This window comes from Epinephelus fuscoguttatus, linkage group LG11 (genome assembly GCF_011397635.1).
Source record: "Epinephelus fuscoguttatus linkage group LG11, E.fuscoguttatus.final_Chr_v1".
NCBI classification, from domain to species: Eukaryota; Metazoa; Chordata; class Actinopteri; order Perciformes; family Serranidae; genus Epinephelus; species Epinephelus fuscoguttatus.
Window position 1 is genome coordinate 19,331,258 of NC_064762.1, and position 26,442 is coordinate 19,357,699.

Sequence of the window (26,442 nt, forward strand, 5' to 3'; positions counted from 1 at the left end):
GTTGTGGGTGGAGACTTTAATTTGGTCTTAAACCCTTTTTTGGATCGATCATCACCCAAAACAACTTCATTATCAAAGGCAGCAACAGCACTAAATCAAGGTATAAAAGACATAGGCATAGTTGACGTGTGGCGAAATCTTTATCCAAACGGAAGAGATTTTTCTTTCTTTTCACCATCACATAATACACACTCTAGAATTGACATGTTCCTGGTGACACAAGATATGATGTCCACGGTGACAGAATGCTCCTATTTAGCAGCCACCTTCTCGGATCATAATCCTATCAAACTCTCCTGGATTATTAATACTCCACAGCCTATAACCCAGGTGGAGATTTAAAAATTACATGTTAAAAGACCCTGAATTTATCTCGTATATGACCACTAATATTGAAATATTTCTTGATGCCAACTCAAATTCCTCCTCGCATGCCAACATTTGGGAGGCTCTTAAAGCCTATATGAGAGGTCAGGTATTATCATATAGTGCCTATAAGGTAAAAAAAAATAGAGAGACACTAACTAAATTGGAAAATGATATTAAAACGCTAGAACAGGACTACATTGCCACCAAAAAAGAGGAACTCCTTAACACACTAACAAAAACAAGGATGCAATATAATAATTTATGTACCAACAAAGAGGAAGCAGCTATGGCCAGAACTAGGTATCATTATTATGAATTTGGGAACAAAACAAGTAAACTCTTGGCCTGGCAAATTAGAAAGGAAACATCTGATAAATTTATACACTCGATATTAACAGAGGATGGCAGACTCCTCGACGATTCAGCATCCATAAATGCAGAATTCAAACAATTTTATGAAGATTTATATAAAACTGGGCAAGATGCTGACAATATTGGAGCAAAAAGGTTTATGGATGGAATAACCCTTCCCAAATTACATGATGAGGATAAAGAACTGCTTGATGCAGATATATCAGAAATGGAGGTTCTCCAAGCCATTAATTCTTTACAAAATAATAAGACTCCCGGGCCAGACGGCTTCCCTGCCGAGTATTATAAGGCCTTTTCGAAAAAATTACTGATCCCCCTCACGAACATGATTAAAGAAGCGTTTGAAAATAAAAAATTACCAGAATCATTGGAAATTGCAACAATTACACTGCTTCCAAAACCAGGTAAGGACAAACAGAAATGTAACTCATACAGACCGCTCAGTCTCTTAAATGCAGATTATAAGATACTATCCAAACTAATTGCTCTCAGACTGGAAGATGTTATACCAAAGATAATACATGCTGACCAAACAGGCTTTGTTAAAAATAGACATGGAGCAGATAATTCTACCACTAAACATACAGGACAACAATATTAGAGCTCTCACTGACCCATTGAAATGGTGCAACAATGGTTTTAAATATTTGGGTATACAAATTGGAAAATCAGATGGGCATATATTTAAACAGAACTATATAAAATTATTGGAACAATCCAAACTTAACCTTCAAAGGTGGATGGATCTCCCACTGTCTCTCATAGGCAGGATTAATACTATTAAAATGAATATTTTGCCTAAGTTTATTTACCTATTTCAATGTCTCTCTATAAATGTCCCCAAGAGTTTCTTCAAAGAGCTTAACAAAATTATAACTCCTTTCATATGGCAAAAGAAAAGCCCCAGGGTCAAACTCATTTCTCTGCAGGCTCCATATTCAAGGGGAGGACTTAACCTGCCAAACTTTAGGAATTATTATCTTGCTTCTCAGTACCGTTCAATTTGGATCTGGCTGCATGCAGAGAACAGTGAGGTTAGATGGGTCCCAATAGAACAACATGAGATGAAGTCTATGCCTTTAAAGGATGTTCCATTTATAGGTACAAAAAATGTTTAGCCACACTCACAAATAACCCAATAATACTGAACACATTCGCTGCCTGGCAAGAATCTCACTTACTTCTGGATACAAATATTTCTTTTCTTAGAAGGACACCTTTGTGGGGTAATCCCAATCTCTCACACCACATCTCTGACTCTGTGTTACGGGGGTGGAGGGATAGAAAAATCCAAACAGTTGCTGATCTATACATTAATGACACATTTGCTAACTTTCAGCAACTAAACGAAAAATTCAATCTTCCTAAATATAGTTTTTTCAAATTCCTACAAATAAGAGACTGGGTTAAGGAGAAATCCAAGGAAACATTCCCAGATATACCAAAAGAAACTCCTCTCGAAACCCATTTATGTAATAAACTAGGCGGGTCAACAAAAGGAATAATATCTTCTATATATGGTATCATTAATGGAAAGTTACCTGTTTATGATAAAACATCTACAAAAGGAAAATGGGAAACAGACCTGGGCTGTGTTTATGAGGAGGTGGATTGGCATTACCTATTGGAACAGGCACAGACTGTGTTAATCTCCACAAAACATAGGCAAATTCAATTTAATATATTTCATAGGACATACTACACCCTACAGGTTACACAAAATTGACAGCAATATTTCCTCCAGATGTCAGAGATGTAAAGTGACCGATGGTGATCTTCTACACATGCTATGGAGTTGCCCAATGATAGAAGACTTTTGGAAACGTGCCATTGAACTAACCTCAAGGACAATAGGAATTCAAATTGAACAGGACCCAAAACTATGGATTCTGGGGGACACAACCTCTGTTAATGTGAACTACTATAAGAAATATTTTATTTTACTTGCAAGCACTGCAGTGAAAAAATGTATTCTGATTAACTGGAAATCTGAAAATTCACCAACAGTGAGACACTGGATTAACGAGCTCGTGTCTTACTGCACACCTGAAAAGATATTATATAATGAGAGGGAAGCATGCAGCCTTTGGAAAAATCTGGGCCCCCTTCATAGACATTCTGCCTTCTCTGGACTTGGTTGACCATGGTGGTGTAAGCCTTCCTGGACCGGCTTCAAATTAGCCCTCTGTAGATTCTTCTTGTATAACTTCCTTACTGATGTATTTGTTGCAAGTAGTATGTTGATTCATATACATATGAAGATGTACAGATGGGTGGATGTATAAACTGTGTAGGTATACTATAAATGAAAGGAAATCGAGAGCCATACAAGGGAGGAGGGTGGGGGGTGGGAGGGGAAAAGTTCCTTTTTTTTTTTTCTTTCTTTCACCTTCTTCTTTTTTGTTTCTCATTTTCTCTTCTGATGCTCAAAAATTATCCTTGTATGGTGTGTCTGTAAGGTTATGCATTTATGTATGTTTCCTCTGTAAATGCGGTTTAACCTATGGTAACAAACTGTACTGTGCACCATGAATATCCTATAAGAGCATCTGTTAATAAAAACAAATCTTTAAAAAAAAAAAGAAATGCAGCCATACCATTTTCATCCTCGATCTCTGTAGGTCCCAGGAAGATTCGACTGGCCACCTTGACTTTGCCCCCTGGCCCATAATGAGGTCCATCAATCTTGCCGTCTTTACAGAGCTTCGCCAGAATCTGACTGGGCTTCATAGGGTCCCGCCAAATATTGTATCCATGGCTAACATCAATAGATGACAAACAGCAGTTGAACATCTGAAGTCATTAGGTATGTGACTTATTCAGGAAGTTATAATCTATACAGTAGAACATAGGATCCAATTGGGGCTTTTGAGATGCTTACACAATATAGCCTAAGAGTAATGATAGCATTTTTTTATTACCACAATTAATAAACCTCTTATCCTTGTCAAATAACAAAGTAAACTAAATTAAGACAGGTGTTGGGTTTCATATGGTGACACTGTAACTAAACAAATAACCAAAACACGTAAAGGATAAAACACATGGATACTCACACAGAATAGTTGGATGAGATGCCACAGGTTGCTCTGTATTTGCTGTAGAAACGATTCTCCAAGTCAATCTTTGTCTCTCCGATCAGGTCGTCAGTGCCGACCAGGTCCCAGTCGTACACAGACACCGTTAACATGGACTCCATGGGGAATGTGGCTTCGATGTCAAATGATCTGAGTACAGATGTAGGATAAACAAATTAAGTCAAGAGGAAAAATTAAGAGATAAAAGCTAGTGTGAGGAGGGTAACAGATTCAGGCTCGTTCAGAATATTGCTGCACAAAACATTTTTTTGGCAGCTAGACTTTTTTGCTGCTCTACAAACATGTGACATGAAACTGGAACTAACAGAAGAGTAGCTTTCTCTCAACTTACTTGCCAAATACAGGATTGAGCTGTTTGGAAATGTAGTTCTCTTTGTCCTTGACCTCTGACTTGCCCAGCTTGATGACAACGTATGGATCAGCCTTCCCATTAATATCAGCTGGATGAAGATCTGTAGCCTAAGAAAGAGAAAAGCAGAATAAACCACAACAATCAGAATATTTATCTCTATATGTTCATTATGCTGAGTGAGTTTTTTGAGTATAGAGTGAAATGATAACGAGGTCACTCACCCTGACCACAAAGACACGGACGAGGACGTTGATTGGATCGTTATGTGGAATGCTCTGGAACATGCCCATGTTGGGATCGAATCCTGCCTCTCTTGTGATCTCCTCAGACAGAGGTAGCTTGTACATACATAAGGATCCCTGGGTCACAGGAAAAAAAAGAAAAGAAAAAGGTTAAAAACTAGAATTATTGCCCCGCAGTCATATGCCTCTGCGCACCAGTCAAGTTTCTCTTACAGTTCACATCCATGCCTGTGAAAAGGTTTTCCTGAGATACCGTGTTCACGAGAATGAAATAAATGCAAGGTCACATTGACCTTGACCTATGACCACCAAGATCTAATCAGTTCTTGTAGATGTTTGGGCCAAATTTGAAAAAATTCCCTCATGGTGTTCTTAAGGTACTGCATTCACAAGGTCACAGTGACCTTGACCTTTGACCTACAAGTAACAAATCTATTGAGATCATTGATTACTCCAGGCGGGCGTTTACGACAAATGTGATGAAATTCCCTCATGGTGTTGTTGAGATATTGCGTTCATGAGAATGGGATGTAGCCTACAGACAGACAAACATACGGACAAACTACCTGAAAACACAATGCTTCTGCCATGGCTTTCTCTGACACGAAGGTGTAAGTGTAATTTTGCTCCATGACTTATGTTCTTTCAGCTACTGTTGGCTGGAACCATAGACTATGTAAAAATAATGGATGCAGCCACCATGATGTCACTTATTGGTTTGTGGACTCCCATTCTGTCTCAAGTCTCAAGTTTGGCATGTTAGCTGTCGCCATCTTGGAATTTGGAGCCAGAAGTAGTTGGATGAGAGGCTGGAGATGGAGATGGAGCTGTGGAGGAGTGAGGGATGGATCTGACTAAGAGCCTGAGAACACTATCGGCAGACAGCCTGTTACTCAAAGTAGCCACGCCCTTAATTACAGGTAACTTCTAGTTGTAATAAAATTTAAACAGGTGACTCAAATAAAAATTCACTCCACATACAGTTGTCATGAACAGGAAGATTGACTACAAAGACCCAAACTGTTTCTTTTTTTTTTACCAGGCTGTAAACATTTCTGCTGTAGAGTTGGGCCTTTTAACATGGGGATCTATGGGGATTGATCAAGAGGCTGAAAATGAGGCCAGTGCAAAAGAACGAACAAACTGCAGTTCATTGAATGGCCACTTGAGGCTGGCTCCAAAGTAGAGTAAATCCCCACAGACCTCCATGTTAAAATACCCAACTTTACAGCAGAAATAAACATGTTTACAGTCTGGTACATATAAGGTTTTGATCTCTAAAGCTAAATTCTCCCTTCAAGACAACTGTACAGGGGGTGAATTTTTGCTGCTTGGCTGGGAAGTACTTGTTTTTACTCAGGGTTTTCCCACCTTGAATCTGCCAACAATTCTGTCATCATCCAGAGCGTGTTCGTCGTCATCGCCCGCCTTTCCTCTGTACAAGTTGAAAGTGTGCAGCCAGTCTTCAAAGTTGCCGTACTCACTCTCCAGCTCCTTGTTGTACACCTGCACAGCATAACATGAGAAACACATAAAGCGTTTGTATCTAGATGTGTACTATTGTGTGCTGGTCTGAATGTGTGGATGACGTACTGACCATCAGCTCGTCTACTTTTGCTTTGACCGGTCGTTTCTCAGAGCCGTCTGCAGCCTGGCCCTTCTTCTTGTCCTTGGAGCCCTTCTTCTCTTTGCTCTTTTCCTTTGTCTTGGAGCCTTTTAGAAGAAGGTCATCAGGTTTGATATCTGATTGGAAGGGTGAGTGGAAGTGGAGGTGGACAAAGTAGGGTTGGAGTCATGAAGAGGGGTAGCAAGGTTGCACAGTACACGTGTCATGCAACATGAAAGCTGACAAGTGTGTTTCCCTGAACTCATGTTGTAAATGTAGTCAAATGTCCGTGTACATTAGAAAAGGCACTCCAAGAAACAAAAACATCACAAAATGTTAAATTAATTAGTCTTAAAAAATAGTAACTTAACTCCACCTGAAGATACTGCTTCCTGTGATTCACCTTCTTCTTCTGTGGTCGGTGTGACTGAAACACCGACCATCTTCTTTTGATTTAATAGCTTATGGCAACTGTAGTTTAAAAAAAGTGCATACCGCTACCTATGGTACTGGAGGATGCAGCATGAGCTGTATGAGAGTACTCATATACAAGTGACCAGTAATCCGGGCCAGTTCATACTACCTCGTGGGCCGGACCCAGTCTGGGGCCGCCAACTGAATAGCTCGGGTTCAACATTATTTTTATACTACATCTAGCACCTTTTAGAGAAGTTTAATGCTGCATTGATTGCAGTCTAACTGTAAATAATTTATGTCATTATGTATGTGAGCATGTTGGCGTAGAGGTAGATTAATTCAGTGAGTCTGTATCAGCCAGCTTTCATGTGTAATGCAGAGCTGGGACGTCGTGCTGATGTGGGATATGGTCATGAATATGATGATGTTCAACTCGTGTTCAAAGCACTGATGAAGGATGAACCATGGGAGCAGAGACAAATAGCAGGAAGCACATAACGATGCCTCTGCGCACTTTATGCAAGAGGTCACGTCTGACAAAAGCTGTGTCCGGAAGCCCTCCATCATTCGCTCATTTACTCTTTCATAACAAACACCCTGTAGTTTGGTTTATAATGAGCAGCAAATTGAGATTTCTGACATTTATGAATCATTGTAATTTTGAGTTATCACTGATAGCTTTAGTTTTTAAATTCTATATAATTGGGCGCATGACATTGTGGGATTGTTAACAGAAAGCATGCAGTGTCCAAAATCCATACTACACAGCACTAAAGTGTACTCAAAGCAGACAGCTTGCAGACCACATACGGCTGATTTTTAAGTGTGCTGTTAATGCACAAAGTAAATGAAGAAACATCTCAACCCTGGATGTATTTTAATATCTAGATGTCCGACCTCAAAGTGGTGCCTATTCAGTCTAATGAGAGTTGCCTGCCTGATGCGTACAACAGAAAAACTTCTAGCTTCTGGTGTTACTTTCAGCGTATGCAGCCCACTGAATATGCACAGTAGTGCCTCTGTGTAGTGGTGGTCTAAAAATCATAATAGAAAGATTCATAATTGAGCATGTTTGCAGTTCAAGGTGTCCTGTCAATAGTTTTACAGATGTCTCTCTTACAATGGTGGCCTATGGAAACAATGCTTTGGTCTCCCTCTCAAGTGTCTTCATAAACTCAAGTTGGTCCAGAATTCAGCCGCCTGTATCATTACTAGAAACCCCTCCACATATCATATCACTCCTGTTCCTCCTCATCATAATCAAGCCCCTTCCTACCTGTCTGAACTCCTTCATAACTACACACCCTCATATTTATAGTACAATTTTTGTCTAGTCATTTAATTATGTTTTATTGTATAATAGTGATTGTTTGACTTTATGATCTATGGATACATTGATGCTTGTTTTTTTTGTTTTAACTGTGTCTTTTAAGGTGTCCTTGAGTGCTTTTAAATGTGCCTATAAGGGGACTATTAAGATGTAGTACATACTGTATAGAATTAATATGCTGTATGGATTTAGGACACAGCTGTAGTGTACAGGCCATTGTCACCACTTTTTTCCGGTGTTGGCGTTTTTAGGGACACTATATGGAGCATAAATTCCCCACTTGCACATTCAGATAAAATGATGCATAGTAAATACAGTGCACAGTGCAAGTAGGAAGTGATTTCTGACTCAAGCATATGATATTCCTTTGACAGAAGTATCGCTCAAAACAAATTACTCCCTGCCATCTCAGGCAGAACAGTGAAAACAGTCAGGAATATGTCTACACTTGCAGAATCATAACTTAAAATTGAATGTTGGTGACATTTCCATTTAAAAGAAATCAAAGCAGCAGACATTCGGGTGCGCTGGCAGGCAGCCCAACTGTTTTGGTGGAATACCTGTTGCCTCTGCAGCTATTTCCAGGTCCTCTCTTTCCTCTGCCTCTGCCTGAGCTGCCTCCTGGGCTCTGAGAGTCTGGAAAACCAGGCGAGAAAATACTGTCAACCTAACAGAACTTTAAGTGTGAAAGCAAAAACAAAAACGTTTCAATGTGAATAGAACAGACTAACCTCCTTCAGCGTCTCTATTGAAGCAAAATATTTGGACCACCAGTCCAGCACTCTCTCATCTGTCTCATCCTCTTCTTCTACTCCTCCCTTCTTTTTCTTCTTCTTCTTCTTTTTCTCTTTGTCACACTCCTCCTCGGTCTGTTGAAACAGTTCAGACAATTAAAGTGATGCTCAGCAGCTCAGTTTTCACTCACAACAAGGCAAAAGTAAACTTCAGCACAAATATCTATAGGAACAATTACTTACCATGTCAACTTTTACAACGGCGTCAGACGTCTATAACAGGGGGCGTTACATAAAACAGCACAAGGATTAATACACACAATGGATGATGCAGGTAGGAACGGCACATGTACAGAGGCAGGTCATAAGGACTGGACATAAAGCAGTGCTACTACTTACATACATAAACACTCACATTGTACAACAGAAGTTAGAAGGCAATGCTCTGCAGTGCATGAACTCAAAGAAAAGCTTACAGCGTCTAACTTGACAACCGTGTCCATCTTTCGCACGGGAGGCTCCGCATCCATGTTGACGATGATGTCACCTGCGGGGCGAGAGAGGGTGCGGGAAGAAAGGCTGGGTGAGGAGCGAGGCTGGGAGCCGCCATTAGTAAGGACCATATAGCCATTCATTAGCTTAGCTGGAGTGAGGCCGGAGGGCAGAGACAGCAGGTGGCAGGAGAGGAGAGGACAGCCAAGGACATGCGAGAGAGAAAAAAGAACAGATGGAAGGGAGGATACGGGCAGGAACAGTTGGTCAGGGCAGAGAGCAAGCAGAGAAATCAGCAAAGTTAATAAAGAATGAATATTTATTCTTAAAGGGACAGTTTACCCCACATCAAAACTACATAATTTTCCTTCTATCTGTGGTGCTGTTGACCAGTCTAGATTGTTTTGGTGTGAGTTGCAGAGTGTTGAAGAGATCCGTCGTAGAGATGTCTGCCTCTTTCCAATATAATAAAACTAGTTGGCACTCGGCTTGCGGTGCTCAAAGTGCCAAAAAAACACATTTGAAAAACTCAACAGCAATGTCTCTACAGAAATCATGACCTGGTTACTCAAGATAATCTAAAGACGTTGTTGTGAGCAGTTTCATGTAGGAACTATTTTCTTTCAACCTATCTACATCGCCAACTGTAACACTACGCAGTATGAAGTGTGCATCTACTCATGGACAAGAGGCTCATGCAAGTGACGGTGCGAAATGCTGTTGAGCTTTTCCAGATGTGGTTTTTTTCCAAAGAACAAAAAATTTCAGGACCTATAAATCTTACAAGTAATGGAAACCCAGAACTGATGTGAAGAAGTGAATCAAAGAATGCCCTCGCTCATTGCCATTCATATTTGAAGATTACAAAGTCTGTGTGAGTGTAATATGTGTAAATGTCATGCCAATCAAATGTAAGACTTCCTTTGTTACTGGCTTACTGTAGAGACAGACCATCCTCCAAGGGTGAAGTATTCTACAATGCTTGAGTTTACAAAATAAAATATAATGAAATAGAGTTCAAATAAACACAAGAAATTTGTGCTTAGGAACACATACAAGTAGGAAGTGAGCTAAAAGTGAAGCTGCATATTGCAAACTCTGAAAATGCTGACTTTTTATAGTTATTGAAACCTGGCACCAGAAACACTAGGTTTCTCAAAATGCCTCAGTTAACAGGCCCCTCATTAAGCACTGAATGTGTGTTTCTCCAAAACAAAAGCAGAAATAAGGCAGCACTAAAGTTTTGAGGTTTTTTTTAAGTAAAAGATTGTCTCTGTCTTAATCATTTTGCTGAATTTCATTTTCAACAATGGACTGATAAAACTGCTGACAGGTTTCAGCTCAAAGCCCTCGCCAAAGCAAACTGTACACACACAAACTCTCACAGTTAGCAGGCTCCTCACTAACAATAACATATCACAATAATATTAGTATAATCCTTCACTTGAGTGTGAGCACCTGCAGTGGCCCAGTTGTTGGACGTCTTGTCTGGGGCGCTGTAGATGAAACGTCTCAAGCTGGTGACAGCATGAGACCCCACCAGGATGTAACGGCCAAACGCCCGGCAGTCCACCACCCGGATGTTGAGAGGAGGGTGGAGAAGCTCATTCTCTGGAAGGTCCTGAGGACAAAATTAAGGATTACAGAGGTGGCTCAGCAAGGCACAATGAGAGAAGAACATTACTCAGTAAGTTACACTTGTTAGTAATTAGTTTTTCTGTAAAGTGAAGATGAAGAAAATGTCTGATCCTGAATATACTGACTTGTACTTTTGAAAAATTTGTCACTAGAGGAGTTTTCACATTGTTTGACTGAAGAGAAAGATGTCTGCGCATTTCCCCATAACCTGAGATTCAAATGTATACCAGGCAAACTAGATTAAAGACATCACTAATATGAAACCCAACTGCTGTCTAATACAGGAAACAAATATTGATGAGGGAACAGCCTCTGACACAACACCAGCAGAGACTTGAGCAGAGTGTGCAGTAGCACAGTAAAAGTTTTGACAGCAAGCATTTTGTGAATAATGCTCTATGTTATTTATTTTGTCTATTCTAATTTTATGATCATTTTTAAATTATTATCATTATTATAGTGAGTAGTTTTTTGGATGTAAACCAGACCAATGTGAACACACTGTAAAATCATAGCAGATATTACTGTATATTTCACAAACACTAATGCTGTGTCAGCCAATGCCTGTTAGCCTACAAGCTAAAAAAACAACATGAATAAAAGATGCTAACTACACTTAACATTCTGATACTTGTGCTTGTGTAATTCCTGCAGCATTCTCTATGAAATCCAGTTGCCGTCTAATACAGGAAACACATATCAACGGGGGAACTGACTAACCTAGCACAACACCTGCAAAGAAACCTGAAACTTCCAGTGCAGAGCGGACTTGTCAGCACAGAGAGCAAAGTTAGCATTAGCATAGTGAAAGTTTTGACAGTAAACATGGTAGAGTGCGGCTTTTAGATGTACACCAGACCCTGATTTTTTCTCACTTTTTTGTGGGAAATCCATCTTATACAAAATATTAATCACAGCAGAGTATTTTTATTTTTAAACACTTTTAAATGTGTCTGGAGGGGGACTTAAGTTCCACATTTATTGAAAAGAACTGGATATGATATCTAAGATCCAGTTTTGTAATGGTCTAAATATCAAATGGAGAGCTTTACTCACCACCTCAAACCATTTAACCAAGGTGCTGAAGTTGGGGTTTTTCTTGTAGTTCTGGATGAGGACAGACTGCACACCTCTGCCCGCACACTCTATGTCCACACGGGGCCGATCCACCTGAGCCAGGTTAATCCTTTTCAGGTCCCTTAAGCCCCAGAACAAAACCTGAACCAGAAAAAAGAAAACAGCATGACAGGAAGGGGGATTTTTAGAGTCTAAAATTAGAACTGGTGGTAAAAATCTCACCTCTATGCGGTAGCGACTCAGAACGGGTCTGATGCCCAGCGGCACAGGAAGAATGGGGCCACGCTCAGAGTCTGTCGGCCCTTCAATGGGAGGAAGATCGGCTCTCCCTCCTTGACCAATCTAATGAAGAAGAGAGAGGAAGTAAACATCAGAGTAACAGGATACCTCTGTGACTTCTGTGCTGTGATACAGTATGAGCACCATACCAAATTTATTTCATACAGTAATAATATTTGTATAAATTCTTTCTTTGCTTAGTGTGACAACTTTGATGAAGTGCAGAGAAGGCAGAGATTATTACAGTACAAACACTGACAACAAAGTAAACACAGAATAAAAGACAAAGTGGGATGAAAAGAGAGAATGCAAGAAAAGAGCACCTTTATTTGAGGAACAGCAAAGTTATGGACAGCAATCAGAGCTCGCCTAATCTCCTCCGCATTGAAAGGGATCTGTGGGCAGCAGGAGGAGGCACAGGAAGGAGACAGAGTGCACCACCCAGATGTTGAGTCATTTTAAATGGATATTTTACAGAAGAAAGGACAAACAATGCCATGGTGGCAGAGGACACAAGGGAGTAAATGGAGATATGAATACTTAAAGGGCCAGTGTGTAAAATGGGTTGAAAACTGTTGAAAACAGTGACATCAGTGGTCAAATTCTAGATTGCAGGGCTCACTCGCTCATCCCTCCCATCGGGTAAATGACAGTGGCCTCGTAGGGACAAAAAGCATTGCGCAGACACGAGTTTTTCAGGAGTAGGTCTATCTAGCAACGAGGTGAATGTTTATTCAGAAATCTAAACCATGTTACAATATTGTAATGAATCCCTCACGAGCAGGAGACCAGAGTAGCGTTCGGGAAAAAGGCCTGTTTATTTGAGCACTCCAAAAACTCCGATAACACTCCAGGGGGTAAAAGACTCCGTCCCAAACTCTGACTCTTCTAGCGTAACACGCACACTTAATACACACATACTCGTTTACAGTACCTAGCGGGTACCCCCTCCCCTCTCTGCTCAATCTCCAGCCCACACACTGACTGACAACGTAGCCTGTAAACAGAGCTCAGCTGTTTATTTAGCCTAGCAATATCTCCAGACTATAGTAGCTGCAATGGACGACTCTGAATGCGATTTTGAAGAGTTTCTTGTAGCGGACACAGACCCAGAGCCATACCTGTTTGAGCCAGAGCATACAGATGAGGAACTTGGATGCTGAGCGGGCGAGAAGAGAGGCTGAATCCTCCGCTCCCATTTGGCTGCACAGAATGGGATTCGGTGCTACCATCGTCGGGGAGATATATCATCAGGAGGAAAAGCGCCGCAGTGAGTGCATCACAAGGAGTGAAGTTGCGTTTTCTTTTCCTCGCAGATGACGGTTCGGGTTCATTCTCTCCTGTTGCATGGTAAGTGTGGTCCATTCGCAAACTTAACTAACTAAAAAAACTTTTCACTACTCTCTATCGACAAACTACTAACACTCTCTGCTGTTTCCTCCTCCTTCTTCCTTCCTTCCGCTGTCTTCGTTGGTTTATTTATACACGCGAAAAGTGTTCTCTGGCTGGCTGGATTGGCCGCTCGGTCTGCTGTACATACATGGCGGCGCAAGATGGCGACCTCTCTAAAGCAAGGCCCTTGCTATATATATATATATATATCTATAAATAAAAGCATAATTATAAGGCTACGAAAACCAAACGAATTTTATTTTATAGCGATTATATACTTATATAAACATATTAATGGGTAGAATATTCAGATTCAGATTCATATTTGATAATAAACCATACCAAATATTACACACTGGCCCTTTAAAGGGGGAAAGAGCAAGAAGAAATGCATAGTGGTTATAAGAAACAAGTAAAAGCAGCATGTGATGATGCAAGTGAGGCGATAAAAGGAAACAGACTGTGCAAGACATGAGAGACATGTACAGGATGCTTGGCAGAGAGAAAGAAAAAAACAATTTTTGCTTTTTTTCTCCATGATCATTTGTGCATGTTCCACATCATTAAAGGCACCTTGCTGAGTTTATGACCACCTGTAAGGATCGACCAATTATCAGCCTGGCCGATTATTGACCGTAATTTCCCTTTCTCTCTCATTCTCTGGATGATAGGTCTTAAAGTGCATGAGGTCTGTGGGAGTACTGCATACACCAGCACCAGGGAGGCAGGCTGCTATACATGCGAGGACGGTGGAGGAGCAATGGCTCTTTTTTTTAACCTAATGTTGAAAAGTTCTCTTTTGCACCATTTCATTAAAGATACGATGCTTAAAGACATTTAAAAAAGTTTTGTGTTGGAGTTTGTTTTGACACTAAGATTGTCTTTTTTTTCTTCTTCTTCTTCTTTTTTTTTTTTAACAGCAAATGTATATTGATTCTAAATATCTGTTATCTGTCTCCTTGATTACTAATAATCGGTACCGGCATGCATCAGCCCCGAAAAAAAAAACCATAGCAGTCTATCCCTAACCACTATGTTGGTAGTCTGAGTGGGCGGAAGTTCGCTGCATAGATCAGCCTCTCATTGGGTGGAACGAGCCACCCACTGAAGTCCCGCCCTACCACCTCCGGGTTGCAGTTTTCAACACGTCCTTTACTAACTTTTGCGGTGTTTGATCTTGCACGGATGTAGCCATTTTTCTGCCATGGTTCGCATCCTGCAGGCGATATTTTTGTGGGCGTGTTACACCAAAACCTGTTTCCCCCCCGGCAATATTTTTGCAAGTGCACCGTTGCTGTGGCACCGCCAGAATGACTGTGATTGGTTGAAAAAAATACAAGCAGCCGGGGCATTTTTTCCTCCAATCTTAAAGTGAGAGTCGGCCCAGCCAGACCTTTCTTTTCTTGAGAAAGGTCAGGTGAGCGAGACTACTACGTTGGAGCCACATGTTTGATTTGTGATGAATGTATTATCCTGCAACTCCACTAGGTGGCTTATGTCACTGGCTGAGGCGGGCCATGGTATTTAAATTCATGCCAGTAAGGCGTTGGTGATGTTAGGAGGCAAACAGTTTTCAACTGTGCTTGGATTAGGATTCATATGCTGTTTTTATTGGTAGTTTGTGTCGAAACTTTTTGTAAGTTATCCAGACGTATGATGATATACAGCACTAGTAAGACTGGGAGTAGTTTCTGAGTACATGTCAGCCAGTTATCAGCCAGTAGTGGCTAATGCATGGGGCTAGTCACTATAAACCAGTAGCGCAATAGATAAGTGGGTTTTCTTGAGCCAGTCTCTATTTTGTGTGTATTGAGAGCTTATTGATACACACTTCTGCCATTGATTTTACACTTTTCTGCAGCTGGTGGCAGTAACACACCAACAAACGTAGTACTGACAAAGGCAGTGACAGAGAAGACTGCTAAAACAGACGTAAACAAATCACCAATAAAAATATTCATTATCTTCCTTTTTCATTTCTCTTATTCTCATTTCTAAAAAAAACTGTACAGCAGTGACATGCAGCCTCTTCAGAAGGAATGCCTGTGGAATGTGTGTGCATGCATATTTTAAAGGCATTCATTCATTTAGTGTGTTTTGGTATGTACTTTGTGTGCATGCATGTGTGAAAGCATTTATTAATTCATGTGTGTTTACGGATGCGTGTTGTTGCATATGTTACCTGCAGCAGCTCAAAGGCAGCCAGCAGTTCCCCGGCGGTGCAGTTCCCTCTGTAAATCTGGTAGTACTCCAGCTGCGGTGGGAATCTCGGCGGGCCGTAGTGCTCATCACACATCTTGATGGTGGGCTTCGCGAACGTCCGACCTATGAACTCTGCCTTGCCCTGAACACCACATTGTGACAGCAGGCAGTGGAGACAGTCAGGGGACAAGGGAAGGGAGTTAAACACGGGTGTGGGAGGTGCAGTTACGATGACAGCCACTTGGTGTCAGTATTGGGCAAAGTGATGGAAGGTTACAAAAATATGGAGTTTAAGGAGAGCTTGTGAACAGCAGAAACTCAGTCTTACATAACACAAACTCCCTGACTCAAGATACAGTATGATAGAGGACATCGGGGTGTACTCATCAGCATTTTTTAAAGCTTTCTTTGTTTCATATCTGAGTACTGACAGGCAGATTTTCTAAACTGCACCATGTCTGCTGCTAAAAACCATTCATGCTCCTGCAGCTTCTGCTGTTACAAACAGAGAGGAGAAATAGAGGAGGTGCATGCAATTTTTCCAGAGCTCATCAGCAGCTAGATGAACCGAACTATTAATGCTACATCAGCTAGCAGTATTATAACTTCTAATTCAACACAGTCTGTGCAGTACTAATGCTTTCGCACTCTATTTAACCAGCGCAGCATGAGCACGGCCAGAGATCATGTGAAGGACAGGGTGGAGTGAAACAAAGGTGGACAGACAGTCAGGACATGAAGGAGGGAGAAGCAAAGCACTCTTAGATTTATTAGCGCAAACTCAATGCTTTAAAGCTGTTTAACAAGCACTGACAGTCCTTAAATGATGCAGCCATTCATTCACACAGAGCAAGATCCTACCACAGTGTCCTGATCAAAGATTTCAACTACAATGATTGGAGGGTCGTCTCTCAGCTCACTGGCCTCCCCAAACAGCTCCACATCGTCAAACACCAGCAGCTGGTCCCATGTGGGGCAGAGAGTCTCGCTCAGGACCTGAGGCACACACACAATATTAACTCAGTTTACACATAATCAATACAAACACTCATTCAGTTAACACACACATAAAGTGTACAGCAGTGTTGGAATACTCAAGATAGATCTCAAAACCTCTCTGAAGGTCTCGGTCTCGCCATGTAAATGATCACACTTTCACTCGGTCTTCTTTTGTTCTCAGACAAAGATGAGTCAGGAGTGTTGAATAAAGATGGTTAAAGCCATTTTTGCACAGGCCTAGTCTAGTCTTGGTCTCAACCCCGAAAGTCTTGGTCTTGTGTTGGCCTCGGTTCAGGTGGTCTTTACTACAACACTCATAAACATATACACATATTCATGGTTGTACCTCAGTAACCTGGCTGTGTGTGGAGAAGAAGACCCGAGCGAAGGGATCTGAAAGGCCGCTGCTGTCGGCAGCAAACAGACTGCGGGCTTGGTACATGTGTGCTCTTAGCTGAAACACCTGCTTCACTGTTGGGGACACACACATACACACACGCATATATCATTAACAGGCAATCAATGCCCTCCGTTAGCAATCTCATACTGAAGTTAGAAAAGTGAACAGCAAAGTAAAAGGGATCAATAGAAGCCAAATGCCGACTTCTGAATGAGTTTATTTTTGTGTTTTGCCTCCAATTGATTTTAGAGTTAAAACTTTGTGCTAAATAAAGAACCTTCCAGTAAATGAAAAGTAAAACTACTTAAACACAATAATAAATCCAAACTTCTATCTCCAAGAGCTTACTGTTGTAGACGAGGCTAACGGGGGGGACAGATTGAAGACCGGGGCCCATTTTAGCAGATTTGATCTCTTCGAAACCGTTTGGCAGACCATTGAGAAAGTCCTTCCTTTGCTTGTTGAGGCCGAGCCACAGATACAACTCCAGCTTCGCCTGAACCGTCCAGCCTGCAGGACCAAAGCCCTTCTTACCAGGCAGCTGTGGACACAATTACAACAGCAATGGACTAAACAATTACAAAGAGTTACATTCAACAAAAGTGAATACACTATTGGAAAAAACACTGGAAAGTATTTAGTGCATCCTCTCTGTGGCATCATTACAGCACCTCAGTCATTATACATTAAACGTGGCCCAACCCATAAATATTAAGGAGCCACTTCATTGATCTTCAACCTTCTTTCTAGGCAGCAATCACAGATTTACAATCCCATTCACCATAATACTTGTCAATACTGTGTGTTGTATACTGACTACTCACTAGGACTGATCATCTCACAGTGCAACTGTAACTCTACCTTACATGATTTCAGTTTAAACTGGATTTATGATGGTTAAAAATCATCAAAGAGTGTTTAATGAGCAGACAGTGTGAGTGAGAGGAGCAGGAATAGACGACTGTACCTTGAGGAAGACAGCTTTGACTTTGCCACAGTCTTTTCCCATTTCCTCGTCCACTATGGAGTACAGAATGTCTTTGGAAGGAATACGGGCGTAAGCAATGCGCTTGTTGTTCGTCATCATCCAGATGAAAACATCTGGGATGCTGTGCTGAGGCTGGGTAAGATAAAAGCAATGGATCGATTGACAGGTGATCAGCACTTTTCTTTAATCAGGCTTTTTCCCCAATTAGGGAAAGTTATACAAATGTTATTATTTTTTTTTTTGAGAATTAAATCAGTACCTCGTCAGCGAGGAAACGGAGCTTCTGCAGGAAGTTCTGCACCAGCTTGAGTTTGTCTCTGACTGTGTTTTTCTTCACCTGAGTTCGGATTTGTTTGGACTGCTGGCCCATGCTGTCCTGCAGGAGGAGAGATGATGAGTGATGATGAAGCATACTAACAGAAGGGCACTGCAGTTTACACACAAACTGTATACTCATGCACAGACTGAAGTTAGGGGTCGATTTATGCTCAGTTGAACCAGCTGCATGGGGGATGTTTTATTTTCCAGACACTCTTGTTTAAAGACTATACAGAGAGTAGAAAAGTGCATTCAGTAGAGCACAAATCTCCCCAGGCGGACACGTTCTGGCTGCCCGAGATGAACACAGCCACTCTAGACAATTCTTGCAATTCCAACAGATGCGGCACAATGTGTTTCAGAAGATATAATGTAATTATAAGGACGAAAGTACTTTTAACAACTATAACAAAGCTACAAATCTTTGATCCATGTCGTTCATAAATGAGACTTTGGACAGTATTATCTCAAAGTAGGAATAAACACAATAAACACAAAACAGACAACAAAAAGGAAACAATTTACTACATAGTTCACTTACTTAGGTGGAAACACAAATATAAAGGAAAAATGACCAACAAAATCTGCAAGTCTACAAAATTGTGCAGGCAAAATGCTCTGGCTCCTGGTGTGATACGATGCTGTGACGGACCCACATGGAGTCACAGCTGGGATGTGGGTAACGAAAATGGTGACTTATTCAACTTGTACTACGCTTAACTTAAGTGGATCATAACATAACAGGTATGGAATTAACGTACAGATGCTTCCGTTCAAAATAAGCTATAAATAAACTTTTGTAAAGATGTCAGTTTTTGAGCCACAATGAAGGCCTCAATGTGGCCTCCAACAGATGGTCTGACTTATTGTTTTTAGCTGAGCAAATTTCTGCCAAACACGCAGCCCCTGCTGGCCGGTTAAGAGTAGTGAGGCATCAGCAGTCAATGACGATATAAAATGGTCAATAAAATGATTGGCCCTGTAGTTTGCAAGATTGGCCGCAGACACACAGATACACACATGGCCAAACGCATGATCCTCTCCCTACTTATACCTAAAACATCTTGCTAGTTTCTAATTACTGTCCTATGTCCCTACACATCGGTGTAGTGCAGCCACAGGCAAGTACACAATACAGCCAGTTTTTTTTCTCTCAGTATATGTTAAGTACATACTGTATACTTCTCGGGCATACACCTGTTCAAACACTGGATCTTATTAATATTATGACCTTCTCTCTTTCAGTCACCACGACGGCCTTGCTTACAATGCTTATGTTTTTCTACAGAACACTTTGCATTTCCCCTTGAGGCAAATCAGACGAGCATTCAAATATAAACATGAAACAGAATATGAAACAGCTCTGAGAATGAGACAGTACTGCAAATGCATGTAAATGTATGGAAAATAATTATTCAAAGGAGAGAAAATACATTCAAAAAATTAATTTCCCTGTGTGGCCTTTACAGCGTCTCCATACTGTTTACTCAATAAGATGCTGGAATTAGAGACTGAGCAGCAGCCAAACTGATAACTTCATCTTCCCTCTATCACTCACACCTCTCCCTTTCTTCACGATATGAGAAACATAACTCATACCATCTCTCTCATGCAGGACTTGAGCCGCTCTCGGTCCAGTTTGGTTCGGCCCGCCTGGTTCACATCCTTGTTAGCCAGGGTCACAAACCGACTGCAAATAACCAGAAGATACAAAGGATGAAACATGAAAGTGGCTTGACTCGATACATATTAACAAACCCTGCATTAAAATGATTTATAATATTCATCTGCGAACATCATCATGACAATCATAATGACTGTGTTTTAGAGGTCAGCATCCGGAGAAACTCCCAGTATCTGAACTGACCGCTGAGTCACAGCGGCAGTTTTAATACAAGACCATGACAAATGATTACTATTATGAGGCTTGCCTGCAGCCGACGCTGAGCTCCTCCAGCACTCCCCTGAGTCTGCGTTCTGGAAAAGCCTTCTCTGTCTTAATGATCTCCTGAACATCATTCAAACCCTCTTCCTGTCGGGGAAAAAAACAAAAACAAACAAAAAAAGTAGTGGTATTTGTAAAACATATTTTACAAACAAAAAAACAAAAAACAAAAATCTCTGGTTTTGTAAACAAAAATAAAAAACGACCTAGGACAACAGAGTGACAGGAACAAGTTGTTTCTTTTATTCCTTACAAATAAATTTTGCAGCTTACTCAATCAGCGCAAACAAGGGCTGCGTCCTTCATCTGGCTCAAAGCCAAAGTGTTGCCATAGTGGCGCATTCCTTGATTTCGTCGAGACTAAATTGTCTGCCATTATCGACTCCCCGTCACTATTAAACAAACTCCAGGCTACAATAGAGGCGCATGCGCACTCGCACCTCCTGGCTCAGTCCCCGCCCCACCCCCCTCTCTCTCCTGCTTGCTATGCACTTGGTGAAGAGGCAGACACAGGTGCTCACAGACTCGGGCGTACTATAAGCGGAGCGGACTACGTGTAAAAATGTCAGTGAAAAATCCCCGCGATGTGAAAAATACATGCCGAACAGTCTTTTGTGTGACACTGGTGCGTGGAGCAAAGTCCGCGCGGTCGTGCTTTGCGCGCACAGGGCTTGCGGACGTCCACTTTTACCGGGCGGATCTCCGCGGCGTCCGCTCCGCGTACGTTCTGCCTGAGTATGCGGTCCGGTTGGTCTCAAAAAATAAAACCCGGTCCAAGACGGAGTACCGGACCGAATTGGTATTACCGAGAACCGACCCAACCCTAATGCCAAATGCCCATTATCTACTCACACATACTGCTGTCTAATAGAGTATATTAAACAGTATCTATATGCACATACATATGCACAGCACAGCTTTTTGTGTCGACACTTGGCTGTCAAGACAGGAATGTAACTGTAGGTGAAGTAGTTGATAATGTAATTCTGATAAGAGTAATATAATTTATATTCCTGTCATGTCTACACCTTAAATGTGATTGTTCATAATGAGTGATTATCTTCCTTTACTTTAGTCATGATGACAGCATGGTTTTGGGAATAGCAACATCAGTCAGTCTGAAATACCCTAACAACTATTGGAGGGATTGCCATTAAATTTTCTACAGACATTCGTGGTCCCCAGAAGATGAATCCTACTGATTTTGGTGATCCTCTGACTTTTCACAAAGCTCCATCATCTGGTCAAACTTTTAATTTCTCCAGTACTTAAGTTTATGTCTACATACCTCCAATACTGGCATTCCCATCTTAATTTTTGTATTTTTTGTTTGGTGCTCATTTACAAATGTCAGCGAACTAACACCCTCAACAAAGAAGAAAACTATCCCTCCTAAACATTGCTATGTTAGCAACTCCAGTGTGAGCATGTTAGCATGTTGATGTAAGCACTAAGTCAAGTGTAGCCTAACAACACTGCTAGCATGGCTGTAGACTTTTAGGCTGTATCTTACACCCGGCATAAAGCAGCACACAGAGCAGCACAACTGTCATCGGCAGTTTCAGGCTGACGCAGTTGTCATTTCCATAGTCAGCGACCACATTGTGTGAGTAGCGAATGTACCTTAGCCCATCTGTGTGCCCATGGGCAAGTAGGTGTTATAATGAGGTGTGGTCAGGTGCATTGTAGGTGCATTGCTATTTTTAGGCAGCAGAAAGTGATTGCGCCATTGACAAACAAAAACCAGGTCTAAAGTCAATGGTATTTGAATGGTGCATTATAAGATAAGCCCACACAGGCGCTTGTTACATACACAGGGAAGTGTGAATGGGTTGAGGGTGGGTGAAAAAAATATGTCACTAATGAGGACAATATTAATTACATTCTTTAAAATGTGAACATAGCAGAGAGCAAAGCAGAGCTGCCAAGCCACTGTTTGACTCCCCATTCAGAGACGCTGCTCGCATTTCTGCAAAAGGAGTAGCGTAATTTCATTGATTATTTTAAAACCTGAATGCTTAGTTCTGTTTCCTCTGTTAACCTTATAACTACAGCTTTTAGTTTTGCTTCTTAAATGTCCATAACATTCACTGCTCTTACTGTATTACTCTCACCAGAAACCGCTCGCTTCTCCAATATGCTGATGACACCCCGATTAGTTGAATTCATGTTACGTCCAAGGCAACCCATGATTACGGATCTTAATGCAACCCCTCTGTTACCAGATTATTTAACTTGCAAAAGTGGAGCTGGTCATGCCCTAAAAGCACTTGTGCCATGCACTTAAGAGCATGTGCTATAGATCATTTAAAGGTACTGTATGTAAGAATGTGGCCAAATGTACTGGGACACTGCTAATGCTGCTTGCCGTGCTGCTGTAGCTCAGTCGTAACTGTAACTGATGCTGAGACTCTACTGACTGCGTGACTGGTAGACGGCGGTGGGTGGCGCAACAGGCCAAAACACAAATTCGAAACATAAACATGATTTGCAGACTGCAAAAATTTTTTTTAGATGCAAATATTCTGGCTGCACTATTGTTGTCGGTGAGATCAGTATGTTATAAGAACATTATTCCTTAATCTCTGTGACATATTAGGAGGATTTTACGACTATTTGCTAAAGATTTCTTACATATAGCTCCTTTAAATGGGGCCCTTAGTTTTGTTATCAGAATGTCTACAGATATATAACCAAGTTAAATTTGAGACTTTTTAAGACCTTTTAAATACTACTTTATGTGAAATTTACAATTTAATTTAACAATTGCGTTAGTTTAAATTAAAAGTATTTAATGTGAAAAGCAAACAAAATCTCATTGCTGTCCAATGATTGTGAACAGTCACTGGGTCTGTCAGACTGGAGAAATTTTTGCGGTAATGTGACCGAAAATATGTCACTCTTTGAATCTGAATTTAAGACTTTTTAAGGCCTTATATTAGGAAAATCTTAATTTAAGACATTCTAAGACTTTTAAGGACCTGTAGACACCCTGGTTATTATCAAACTGCTTCAGAAAATTAGCCGTAAGCCGATCTAACCTCCTGAGCCAACTTTGGAATGCTGCACATTGGGAAGAAAGGTGTTTACTGACCAGCTTGTCAGCGATCTTGTCCATCATGTTAGAGTTGTACAGTCGTCTTCTCTGGTCCTGCCACCAGCTTTTGATGTAAACACACGGCTTCTTTTCAAAGTAGGGAAGATGAAAGTAATTCCTGTACGGTACAAACAAAAACAGTTTAAGACCCTAAATTGTTAGATACTAAACTAAACACTTAGTTCATAACCTGCATGTGTAAAAGATTGTGCAGCAACTCTCTTAATACAGCTAATCTCACCAGCAGCGTGCCCCTGGCTGACATTCATGGTACTCTAATACATGTAAAGCACTTAATCATTTCAAAAGGGGCTAGTCTCAGCTTTTATTATACCAGCAATATATCTGAAATTGCTTTCTAAGCATCCCTGACATTGCCCCCTGTGACCCCTTGTGACTCCTGACCTGTCTGTGATGACAGGCTTCATTAGAGGAGTGGAGGAGACGGAGACCAGGTCAACGTCCTCGTCCGCCTCGTCCTCGCTGGAGTTGTGTATGAGCTCGCTCTCCTCTTCTTCAGTCTCCCCATCTTTCTTCTTCTTCTTTGCCGACGAAGGCTTGCTTACACCATCTATCTGGTTGCCATAGTTACCTGTTAGTGGACAGAACATTCCAGGCTGTTATGGAATGTGCTTGGTTTTGGTAGCTATTGATTTTTGTACACCGTCACATCTCTCTGTTGTATGACTGTCAAACTTGCGGACTGCAGGTCAATAGTAACAAGGTTTATTTACCTATTGTGATTTCAAAACTTATCGGTTTGTCACCAATCTTCCTGTCGATCATTGTGGCCTCCAGGAAGGAACCAAAGAGAAAGAACTCCTCTATTTTCCCAGTGGCGCTCTGATGGAGTGAGAAGTGCAGTAAAGGAAAAGTGAAACATTTCATTGGACTGAAGTACACTCATTTATTGTAGAGTGCGTGGAAGAATAATGGCATCTGCTCTTTTCTGTAATTCACTACACACATAAAATCCACCTGACTCCTCTCTGAAATACTGAGCTACTTCATTTAGACATTACATTCATAAAAGCACTAATTTCCCCCATTATTTCTGCCCCTATGCTTCTTTTTATTCCTTCATGTGGTTGTTATTAAAATATGAAATATTAATCAATACTCATTCATATAAAAAGTACTTGCAGGAGTTCATCATAATGCTGCCCAGGATGCCAACACAGCTTGTCATACAGTGGCCTAAATCCAGTTCAAACGGTTGCCAGGCTCATTTTGAATGGCGTAACAGCATATGTGCCCCAATATACTGTGGCCCAAATGTGCCACTGAATTTTTCTTTTTACTTTCAGAGCCAGTTTCCATAGCCATTGTGTCACAGTTTCATGATGCACAATGAGTATGATTTAAAAGGTAGTTCAAATACACTGTACGTTAAGCCACACTCAAAAGGGGCCTATAAATAAGCATACAAATCTTAGTTGCAGCCAAATTTTTTGCTTTCCAATATATTCAATACGGGGCCCTTAATCTTAACAAATTTAGGGTATGAGTAATATGATAAGTACCAAGCTCTTCAAAAATAAAGACCATATCATTGAGCCACTCCAAACTATTCCATTCTCTACTGTAAACATCTCCCTCTTAGCTACAACCCTTAAGCCCAGTTCAGACCAAAGATTCGTGACGAGACAAGGTGGTGCAACTACTTGCAATGCACCATTCTGCAACGTTCTAAAAACCTGCCAGTTAACACCAGTGCAACTAGATGAGATGGTGTATCATCTCTATGCAACAGCTCTCTGTACTTTTGTTCTGATTTCCAGCTTTTCAGGCTTATTTTGTGGCTGAATGTAATTTGTAGCTTCTTAAAATATGAATGAGGATAGTGATAGAGATACTGGCTACAGCTGCATTTGTAGTAGTGATGAAACGGTGAAAAACATCAAGCAAGCATCAGATGGACTGTATTCATAATAAATACACCACAATAATATAAGTAAGCAGCGCCAGTTAGTCAGTGAAAATGTGTGTGTGTGAGGGGGCATAAGCACAACAGTGAACAGCAGCAGTGACCCACTGTTAGACACTGGCACATGTGAGGACGGAAACAGAGGGCTCGGCGGGGACGGAGCACCTGCAGCAGCAAGCGAACACGCCATCTGCGGTGATTTTGACTTGACCAATGGACCTCACCACAAGCTGATTGGCTGTTGAAACAGGCAACGTGCCTTACGTTTTAAAACCAGCTGCCGGCGATTTGACCAGCTGAGTATCAAGCAAAATTGAAGACTAGCAGACTTGTCTGACTTATCAGAATTATAAGTGTAGTTAGTGTCTTTTATTTATGTTGTTAGCTTGTAGGCTAACTGGCAGTGGCTAACACAACGGGGTCTGCCCACTATTCCGACATCCCATTATTCCGACCATATTAAACCCATTGTTCCGAAGTCCCGTTGTTCCGAAATCATCATGATGCCCTGTGGTTAAGGTCTGGTTAGGTTTAGGCACAAAAACCACTTGGTTAGGGTCAGGAAAAGATCATGGTGTGGGTTAAAATGAAAAAGAAAGTGGCAAACACATAAGCCGTAGCCTCAAGCCTTTCCCAGCTGACCCAGAGCCGGTCGTGGCGCACCATCAAGGCAGAAATACGCCCGCCGGGAGCCGTTCAGCACCGCGGAGAGCTCCTCACACAACCCGGACCCCAGAGTTAATAACAGGAGGTTATGGTGTTTAATTCTCTCCTCTCTATGACACTTGTATCTCGACCAGTAGCCTACTTTTGTTGCGTTTGCTGATCCTCTATGGTACACAAATACAGTATAGCCTAGTATAATCACATATCGGAACAACGGGACGTCGGACTAATGGGATGTTGGACCAATGGGCTGTCGGACCAATGACATGGACCCAACACCACGTAGATGTTTTTAAAATATACCATATCTGCTATGTTGAGGTTTTTGGTAGATAGTGGAAGGAAGCTCTGGGTCTTCTGCTTTTGTGTTAATGACATACTTAATCTAGCTTGCCTTGCGTGTATTTGAATTTCAGATTTTAGAAAAGTGCAAAGACATTGCCTCCTTCAGTGGAAGAATGTGAAAACATCTCTCTAATGACGAACTTTGCACAAACACAAG

General features: G+C 41.3%; 1 protein-coding gene across 10 annotated transcripts in view; it reads right to left on the bottom strand.

Annotated features, from left to right (window-relative positions):
• otofa (otoferlin a) overlaps positions 1–26,442 on the bottom strand; it is a 137,172-nt gene that overhangs the window by 14,598 nt on the left and 96,132 nt on the right. For 4 of the 10 annotated variants that reach the window (XM_049589219.1, XM_049589222.1, XM_049589221.1 and 1 more), the window contains exons 16-40: positions 24,082–24,190; positions 23,753–23,939; positions 23,345–23,465; positions 20,237–20,337; positions 19,905–19,995; positions 18,247–18,363; positions 17,967–18,119; positions 17,348–17,540; positions 16,946–17,070; positions 16,462–16,596; positions 15,581–15,742; positions 12,330–12,401; positions 11,950–12,069; positions 11,707–11,868; positions 10,471–10,633; positions 8,997–9,163; positions 8,764–8,793; positions 8,518–8,655; positions 8,347–8,422; positions 6,031–6,176; positions 5,805–5,939; positions 4,413–4,550; positions 4,171–4,298; positions 3,798–3,968; positions 3,339–3,499 (exon numbers count right to left, since the gene is read on the bottom strand). In XM_049589219.1, coding sequence (XP_049445176.1) covers positions 3,339–3,499; positions 3,798–3,968; positions 4,171–4,298; positions 4,413–4,550; positions 5,805–5,939; positions 6,031–6,176; positions 8,347–8,422; positions 8,518–8,655; positions 8,764–8,793; positions 8,997–9,163; positions 10,471–10,633; positions 11,707–11,868; positions 11,950–12,069; positions 12,330–12,401; positions 15,581–15,742; positions 16,462–16,596; positions 16,946–17,070; positions 17,348–17,540; positions 17,967–18,119; positions 18,247–18,363; positions 19,905–19,995; positions 20,237–20,337; positions 23,345–23,465; positions 23,753–23,939; positions 24,082–24,190 — 3,301 coding nt within the window. The remainder of the gene's footprint in view (positions 1–3,338; positions 3,500–3,797; positions 3,969–4,170; positions 4,299–4,412; positions 4,551–5,804; positions 5,940–6,030; positions 6,177–8,346; positions 8,423–8,517; positions 8,656–8,763; positions 8,794–8,996; positions 9,164–10,470; positions 10,634–11,706; positions 11,869–11,949; positions 12,070–12,329; positions 12,402–15,580; positions 15,743–16,461; positions 16,597–16,945; positions 17,071–17,347; positions 17,541–17,966; positions 18,120–18,246; positions 18,364–19,904; positions 19,996–20,236; positions 20,338–23,344; positions 23,466–23,752; positions 23,940–24,081; positions 24,191–26,442) is intronic. The other 6 variants (XM_049589225.1, XM_049589229.1, XM_049589226.1 and 3 more) reach the window with 2 other exon arrangements.